At 63.9% G+C, this 7,869-nt stretch overlaps 1 protein-coding gene across 3 annotated transcripts in view; it reads left to right on the top strand.

Annotated features, from left to right (window-relative positions):
* Positions 1–6: 6 nt before the first annotated feature.
* Positions 7–7,869, top strand: part of KCNN1 (potassium calcium-activated channel subfamily N member 1) — a 28,531-nt gene continuing 20,668 nt past the window's right edge. For 2 of the 3 annotated variants that reach the window (XR_003092544.1, XM_025196382.1), the window contains exon 1: positions 6,063–6,256. Coding sequence is in view for 1 of the 3 variants with exons in the window: in XM_025196382.1 (XP_025052167.1) it covers positions 6,074–6,256 (183 nt within the window). In the remaining 2 variants the exon portion in view is untranslated. Of the gene's footprint in view, positions 85–6,062; positions 6,257–7,869 lie in introns of those variants that run through there. The other variant, XM_006017418.2, reaches the window with a different exon arrangement.

Raw genomic sequence — 7,869 nt, 5'->3', positions numbered from 1 at the left:
TTTGTTGTCTCCCTGCCTCCCGCAGGCGGCGGGGCGCGGGGGAGGACCGCCGCCCCGCACAGCCCCGCGCCCCTTCGGCGCCAGGTATGTCCGAGCAGCGGGTGTCGGGCAGGGCGTGCGTGTCCCGCGGCACGCAGCGCCGGGCGGGGGGCGTCCACATGCAGCCGCAGGGGAGCGATGCGGGAGCAGTGGCTGCCTGCTCCTCCTAACGCAGCCAGCCGGCCGCCCGGAGCCTCGCCCGGGCCGGAGCAGCATTCTGCCCATTTCACGGGGGTGGAAACTGAGGCCCAGGGAGGAGGCGGGCGCTGTGCAGGCGCCTCTGGGGAGGCTGCCCGAGTGCAGCTGGGGGGCCGGTCCTGGGTCTGGGGGGGGGCTATAAAGAAACCCCATCCCCTCCCTGCTCTGGTGTGGAGGGAGGGGGCTGGGCACAGTGGGGAGCCCAGCTCCGGTGCCCGCTGCTGCAGCGACCCGCTGGTGCCCAGCCCCGGAGCCCCGAGCCAAGGGGCGGCTTTGCGGCGGGGAGCTGCCGAGTCCCACCTCTGCGCTCAGGGGCACGAGGGGGCTCAGCCAGGCCTGGGGCACTGACTATTGCCCCCCCCAGCCCAAAGCACCCCGTGACTTCCCCCCAGGTCCTGCCCTGTTTCTGAGGCAAGAGTGAAAGGGGAATAAATAAAGCACCGGCCTGCAACCTTTTGGCCACCCACATCTATTTTTAGCTGCCCCCTCCGCAGCAGCTGCTCTGCAGGGCTGGGGGGGGCACTCCACCCCCAGGGACCAGAGAGGGGCTTGAGGGCTTGCCCACTAGCCAGTCGCTTACACGGGCCCTTGCCAGGCTGCTTTAACCCTTTCAGGGCTCCATTGCCCCCATATGCATCCCATACCTCCAGTGTGCTCCAAACTGTGCTCCCCTGGTTCTGGAAATGCAGCCGTGTCTGGAGTGGAGCGCAGCTCCTTCCAGGTGGGAGATGGTGCCCTGTTTCCACTCGGTGGGTTCCCGGCGGGCTCCAAGTGCCACTTGGGTGGCCTGGAGGTTGGGGCCTGGTGCCCTGGAGGCCCGGACTCAGGTGCTGGCTCTACCGTGTGTGCAAGGCAGGTGGCTCGGGGCAGGGACTGCGCAGGGCCTGGCTGCTAGGGGCACTTGTGACTACTAATACAAGCAGGACCTGGCTGGGCTGGGTGTGATGCGCCCAAGCAGTGCCAGCTGCAGAGAGGGACTGGTTTCCCTCAACCCCACCCCACAGCGGGATGGGTGTCTTGAGCTGGGGAATGAAGGCTGAGGGGGAGAGGGCCAGGAGGCTCACGTAGGGGCTGGCTCTGGGCAGCTCCCATGAGGAGGTCGGTGCAGAGGGCAGAGCTGGAGCCTCCCTAACGGCCTGCACTTTGGAGGCAATTACAGTGCAGTGCAATCGGCCTGGCCTCCAGCCGCGCTGCCGGGTGCCCGCGCGGGGAGGAGCTGGCTCCCAGTGCAGACTGTTCTTGGCTTCCAAAATGCCGGTGCGGATGCAGCCAGTGCAGTCCGCCGGCCAAATTCGCTGGGAGCCAGGGGAGCCCTTGCCAGCGGGCATGGCCCATGTGCTGGATGCAGCAGGCAGCCCTCACCCTGCCCACTTCCCTTTAACAGATAGTCAAGGGGCAGGCGAGCATCGGTCTCTGGGGTGCGCTTGTGGCAGTAGCCGAGGTCGGTTGGTTCCCTGGCGGTTTTGCCGGGGCGGGTTTCACCCCAGGAGCCCTGCAGGGGCAGGTCTAGTGAAATGCATCCACCTCTGGGGTGGGGCCGCGTGGCGATGCTGTGCGGGGGGCGGTGATGGAGGGACCCAGCTGGAAGAACGGGGAGATGACTGATTCCTGGGGCCTTGCGACTGAGGCCCTGCCTTTCTCTGCTCCCTGGCGCTGGGGGCTCACCGTGCCAGTGCTCTCCTCCCCATCGCCCACAGCCTGCCCCTGCAAGCACGTGCTTCCAGGAGCTGCCCGGATTGCAGGGGAAGCCCGGCTGTTCCTAATCCTCCCATTGTTCTTTGTTTCCCAGAAGCAAGGCAGGCCCCAGGGACTTTCCTGTATGGCTTTTCTCCTCGCGTTCCCTCTGGCAGAAGCCGCCAGTGTGCCCTGCCCATCCCTGGCCTGGCATCATCCAGATCCCCTGGTCTGAGCCCGGGGCGGGCGGGGGCGGGGGGGTTCCCCACCAACCCGCCTCCCCAGAAAGAAGGGGTTAAGCCATGTTGGCGCAGGGAGTGCTGGGCCCTGGCTGCCACCTGTGCTGCATCCCAGCCCCATGGTTTGGAGCTGGTGACATCAGGGCAGGGAACCCGATACTGCCCTTGGCACCAAGCAGGGAATTTTCCAAGCCGCCCTGTTTGGGGGTTGCCAGGCTGCAGGGGAGGGGGAAGCCCTTGGCTTGCTCCGTCCCAGCTCCCCCTCCTTGCTGCCCCCATCCCCCTGCCTGCTGGGCCTGGCAAGGGTGCACCAGGGCACCCACCTAGGCCTGCGGCACTGCCCCCCCAGCGCTCCCCTCCCCCACTCCCCCTTGCATAGCCTCTGTTTCCAGGCACAGGAAAAACCCAAGCAGAGGATGCATAATTCACTAGGACACCCTGGCATGCGTGCGTGTGTGCAGCTGGGGTGGGGGTGCAGAGGGCTTCCCCTGCCGTGCTCCCAGCTGCCTTCCCGAGGAGATGTGCCCAGCCCTACCTGCAGCCTCGGTCCCAGTATCAGCCTGGCACTGGGCTGTCGCTCTCCTGCCTCCACCTACCCACCCAGCTCCCTCCTGACTGATCCTGCCTATTCCCCCAACTCTCCCTGGCCTCTGGCTGCAAGCTCTTGTCCCACCGCGACTCAAAAGGGAGCAACCGTTTGCAGATAAGTGTCCCAGCCCCAGGCCTGGGTGCACTCGGCTCGAGCTGGGGACAGTCCAGGTCCGTGCGGGTGCCGCAGAGGCCTTGTGGGAGCTCCCCTCCTTTGTCCAGTACCATTTAAAGCCCGTGCCCTTTCCGGTTCCCCTTGGGGCAGGGCGCCGGTGCATGCCCTGGACCCCTTGCCTCTAGCATGCTCCTGTACCTGGCCAGGTGCTTCTTTGCAGAGGCCATCCTGGAGCTCAGCAGGGCCTGGGATGGGGGAGCAAAGCTTCTGTCCTGGAGGGCACGGGGTCACGGGGCCGGTGGCTGGCAAGTGTCTCCGAAGGAAGGCACCAGGGCTGGGGAAACGGGGACCTAAACCCAGCATGGTTGAGATGGGCTGGGGACCCCGCGCCTGCTGCCACGGGCGTGCTACGTGATGATGCTGTGTCCTGGTTGTGGGTCCCCAGGCGGACGTGTGCGTGTGCACATGCATGTCCATGAGGCTGATTGGGGTTGGACGTCGGGCAGATTGGAGGGGAAAATTAGGTCCCAGCCATCACGGGGAGGATGAAGAGCTGCTGCAGGTGCCTCCCCAAGTCTTCAAGGCTGGAGGTGTTTCCTGGAGAGGCTTTAGCTACATCCGAGCATGGCGAGAGTCCTGGCCTGTATTACTCGGGGCTCTGGTGCAGTGGTCGGGGGATCCTCTCCCATCCTGCGTCCCCCCGCCCCGATGTGCAAGGAGATGGCTGCTGGCCGCGTGTGAAATGAAGCGTGCACCAGGCTGTGTGTGTGACACGAGGGGTGCCGGGCGAGCAGGGCTGGGCGGTGTTTATCCACAGTCTCCGCGTCGATACAGAGCTATTGTTCTGCGCCACGACGGGCGCCTGGCTGTGCCCGGCCACGGGCTATAATTAACACCAGCCTCATGGGTCCAGAGCCTTTTCCTATTCACACGGGGGATATTTTTGTCCTTTTGTTGTTCAAGGAACTTGCCGGCCGCTCCTCCTGCCCCCACGCCCGTGCTGGGTGGGGACCAGGCCCGGACCGGGGGCCGGGGGGAGGGAAGAGGTCTCCCCCACCCCGCACCAAGTCTGCGGTGAAAGCGCCTGGTGCTTGGGCTCGCTGTCAGCCTGGCAAGCTAAGCAGGGCTGGGAGACCCCGAAGCAAACCCCGGGCCGAGACAGGTGCTTGCGGGGCGGGGGGGAGCCTGTGCTGTGCGGTGGGGCGGGGGGCTGTGTGCTGGGCGGTGCCTATTCTGAAAGCAGCCCCCCACCACCACCGATGCAAGGGTCTTCTGTGCTTGTTCCCTCACCTGTGTCGCTGGTAGGCAGAAGCTGCCAGCCCCGTCTCGGAGGCAGCATCAGCCGGGAGGGCGGATTTCCCTCTCCAGGCTTTGCAACAGGAAGCCCAGCTCTTGGGGTGAAAAATGCTCCGTCCCAACGCCTGTGACTGTGATTGATTTACCCGCTGCCTCTGTGCTAACGAGCGAGCGGGGCCGGAGATCAGCGTCATGCTTGCTAAGAAACGATCTCCCCATCGGCACTCGTGCAGGATGCGGCCTCCTCCCTAGTGCGGCTGGGTAGACCGGGGGGGCGCGTGGAGCTGGACTGCGCTGGCAGGGGCGGCCGTGGGCTCTGGCTGCAATGCAAGTGGCTGGGCCCGAGGGGTAGGCAGCACAGGGCTGGGATGGGCAGGAGCTGACGGCCCGGCACCGCCATCCCGGGCCCTGCCGGGCTGTGGCGGGTGAAGTCGGAGCCGGTGGCGAGAGGGGTTGCGTGCATTTGCAAGGGAATTCTTCCCCCTGGACTCTGACCCGCCAGAACCGTGCAGAGCCTTGCGGTGCCAGGCAGGGCACTTTAATCAGCTCTCGTTCCACAGCAGGGCAATAAATTTTCCCTGGCAGAGATGCTTTTATTGACAGGATGAAGGATTTAATAAAGCCCATTTATGTTGACATCAATAGAACCTATTAGTGGAACAACCACTAAGTGATGGTTAATAAAATATTTACCGGTAGTCCCTCTTGGAGGGCGGCGTGGGGCTTTCGCGCACCTTATTGGGAAGCCCAAAGTTTGCTGCCCGGCTCAGGGGCTGTTCCAGCTCCAGCGGGTCGTGCCTCGAGGTCCCCTGGTCTTGAGGCCTCCCTGGGAAGGGTCAGGCTGCAGGGAGGCAGTGCGCTGCATCCCCCCCAGCTGGGCGGACTCCCGACACCGTCTTAGAAACTGGGGTTATCCCCGAGGACTCCTAACAGGATTGCAAGCTGTTACATTTGGGTGAGGAGGGGTGGACAGGAGACAGCTACTTTATTTGCTGCCGGACACCCTGGGCTCTGCTTGCAGCCCTCCTGCCCTGTTGCAATCCAAGCTGGGTGCCTTGCAGGGCAAAGGGGCCTGACCCTCTCCAAATGAAAGGCTCCTGCTTTTAATTAAGGATCAGGAAATGGGAAGGGGCTGGGAGCAGGCAGCTGGCCTGCCCCTGTGGTGGGCTTTTGCACCTGCTGTGCCCAGGTGTAGCCGGGGGGCCCTGGAGCCGTCCTCCCTGTGTCGTGGGGCTGCCCTATCCTTTGCTGGGGTTTTTTTTTTTCCCCCAGCAAAGTATTAAAAAGAAATTGGAGACCATTTTCCTGCAATAAATTTGGCACAATGGAGAGAAAATGATCTGCCTCTGGAGCCCGGCCATCTGCGCCACGCAGCCCAGAGCGGCCAGTGCTGGAGAGGCGCCACGTGCCGGCTGCTGTGTCCTCTGCCGGCCGCCACGAGCCCTCTGCTCTGAGCTCTGGCAAGGGGCTGGCCACTGGGCAGGGGGCACCAGAGTCCACCTGCCGTCCTGTGCCCCAGGCACGGATGCTTGGAGGTGGTCTGGAAGGGGCAGCCCCCACTGTCCCCTCCCCATTGTGGCCACGCTTGAGCTTCCCGGCTGCAGGGAGTTCTCCCACCCAGAGCCGGTGGGGCCTTTTTTGGCTTGCAACTTGGCCAAAACTGGCCCTTTCGAATGCCCCTGCAGTCCCATGTGTGAGACTTTGGCGCAAATACATGGAGCCCACACCCAGACTGCTCCCTTGGGCTGCATCCCCACCCCCAGTGCACGGGAGCAAAAAGCTGGGCCCTGCTTTTGTCTTTAGTGAAGCCAAGCCGGTTGGCAGGTTCAGGAGTGAACGGCTGGGCCCGTTCGTGGAGGGATGCGGTGACTTCCTATTGCTCAGAGCGCTCCAGCCAAGCCGAGCCTGGGCGGGACAACCTCAAATGATGGGAAGGGGTGGTACAGCTTGTCCCTGGTGGCCTTCAATCCACAAAGCCTTGGCTGCTGCAAGAGAGGAATCAAGTCCTGCGCTCCTGGCTCCCGTGGAGAGCCTCATTACAGGACCTCATCGGTATCCTGCAGTCCGGCAGAGCCTGGGCCTGGGAGCCGACCCTCGGGCGTTGCAGGTGGGGAGTCAGCGTTCTCGGTGCATGGGGCGCGTTGCTTGGTGTCTCGGCCTCTTGACCCACCTGGTTTCACGGAGATGCCAGGCTCAGACGCCTGCTCACGTCTTGCTCTGGGCTGTTCCCCGTCGGTGACCTGCTGCCAATGGCACCCGGTTGTTCTGGTTCGGGAGCAAGGGACACTGGACGCATCCCTCCTCCACGTGCCGCTGGCGAGGCCAGAGCCCACTCTGCCCGGGCAGACCCTTGGCCCTTTTTTTTGCAGGTTTAGCAGCGGGTGAAGCCATCCGATCCCCGTCTGCTCCTGTTTAGCAACTCAAATGGGGCCGCTGTAACCGTACCCAGGGCTCTGCCGGTGTCTGGGGCTGGGACCTCGGGGGGACTGGGGCAAAGGGCGAGCCGGGAGCGTGCGGGGTCTGAGCGGTCTGGGTTATGTATTTTTCTTGTTGCCCGTGCCGTCTGGCTGGCCGGGGGGCGGACCTGCTCCTGCCTTTGGGAAGTGGGGGGAGCACCGGGGAGCTGCCCGGTTCCCCCGGGGTGCAGGGGGCTGAAGGAGCCAGAGGCTTCTCTAGACAATTTCCTTGCAATGAGTTAAAGCCGTTGCCTTCCCACATCCTTCTCTGGGGGACATTATTTTGGGGGCGGAAGTCAGGGGTTGACAGGATAGACATGGGAGTAGCTGAGGGCATGGGAGGTGGGGTCCTGCCGGCTCCTGCCTCAGCCTGTGCCCAGGACCACATGCAAGACCCTTTGGGGTGGAATAAGCATTAGGTCTCCCCCAGGTTTTGCCCACCCCAGCGGCGCTGAGACCAGTCCTGTGTCATGGAGGGGGCATCAGCGGCTTTGCCCAGGTCCTCACCAGTGGGGAAGGGCATGATCTTTGCACAGAGGCTTGCAAAAACATTGTCTTTTCACCCACCTTTGACCAAGGCCCCCCCAGGAATGACCTCCAATGGTGGTGGGTTGTTCCCAGGCGCTGGCTGGGAACCTGGGATGCAAAATAAAGAGTGTTTTGCACTGGAAGTTGAACAAACCCACCATTGAAATGGCAAAGCCGGGGAAACCCGGCTGCCTGTGATGTCTGCTGGCTCCCACCATGCACGTGACCTCTGAAAGGCAGCGAGCCTTTCGTGGAAACCCCCTGAGTCTGATAGCACCAGAGGTCTGGGCATCTCTGTGGAGCGGGACTTAGCCTGAGCCAGCTTAGTCTGCAGCCGCCCATTGAACTGAACTCATTTGAAAAGCAGGCTGAGGCCGGCGGGTGCAAAGCCCCGGGTGGACGCGCTGAGCTCGGTTCTCGGCGCCTTCAAGGGTTGACCTTGGAGCGGTAGAAGAGAGCCTCGCATCCATGCACGGGGGCACCTGGGCAGGGCAGGCCCATAGCAGCACGCAGAGGGCCCCAGTGCCCGGCTGGAAAAGCTGCTCTTCGCACCCCCCTGTCTGCCCCTTCCCACCTGGGAGCCCCTGTGCCAAGTGGGGGGCGTTGGCGCCAGCAGGCCAGGGGCTGGCGGGCTGCGCTGGGCACCCAGTGTGGGGTGGCACTGGGTTCAGGGGGGCACCGAGCCCCCTGTCCGGGTGCGGGGGTGGGCGGGAGGGAGGGAGGGGGTCCGTGTCTC

The sequence above is a fragment of the Alligator sinensis genome, unplaced genomic scaffold, assembly GCF_000455745.1.
Source record: "Alligator sinensis unplaced genomic scaffold, ASM45574v1 scaffold1295_1, whole genome shotgun sequence".
Lineage (NCBI taxonomy): Eukaryota > Metazoa > Chordata > Crocodylia > Alligatoridae > Alligator > Alligator sinensis.
This window is presented reverse-complemented; position numbering and strand designations above follow the sequence as displayed.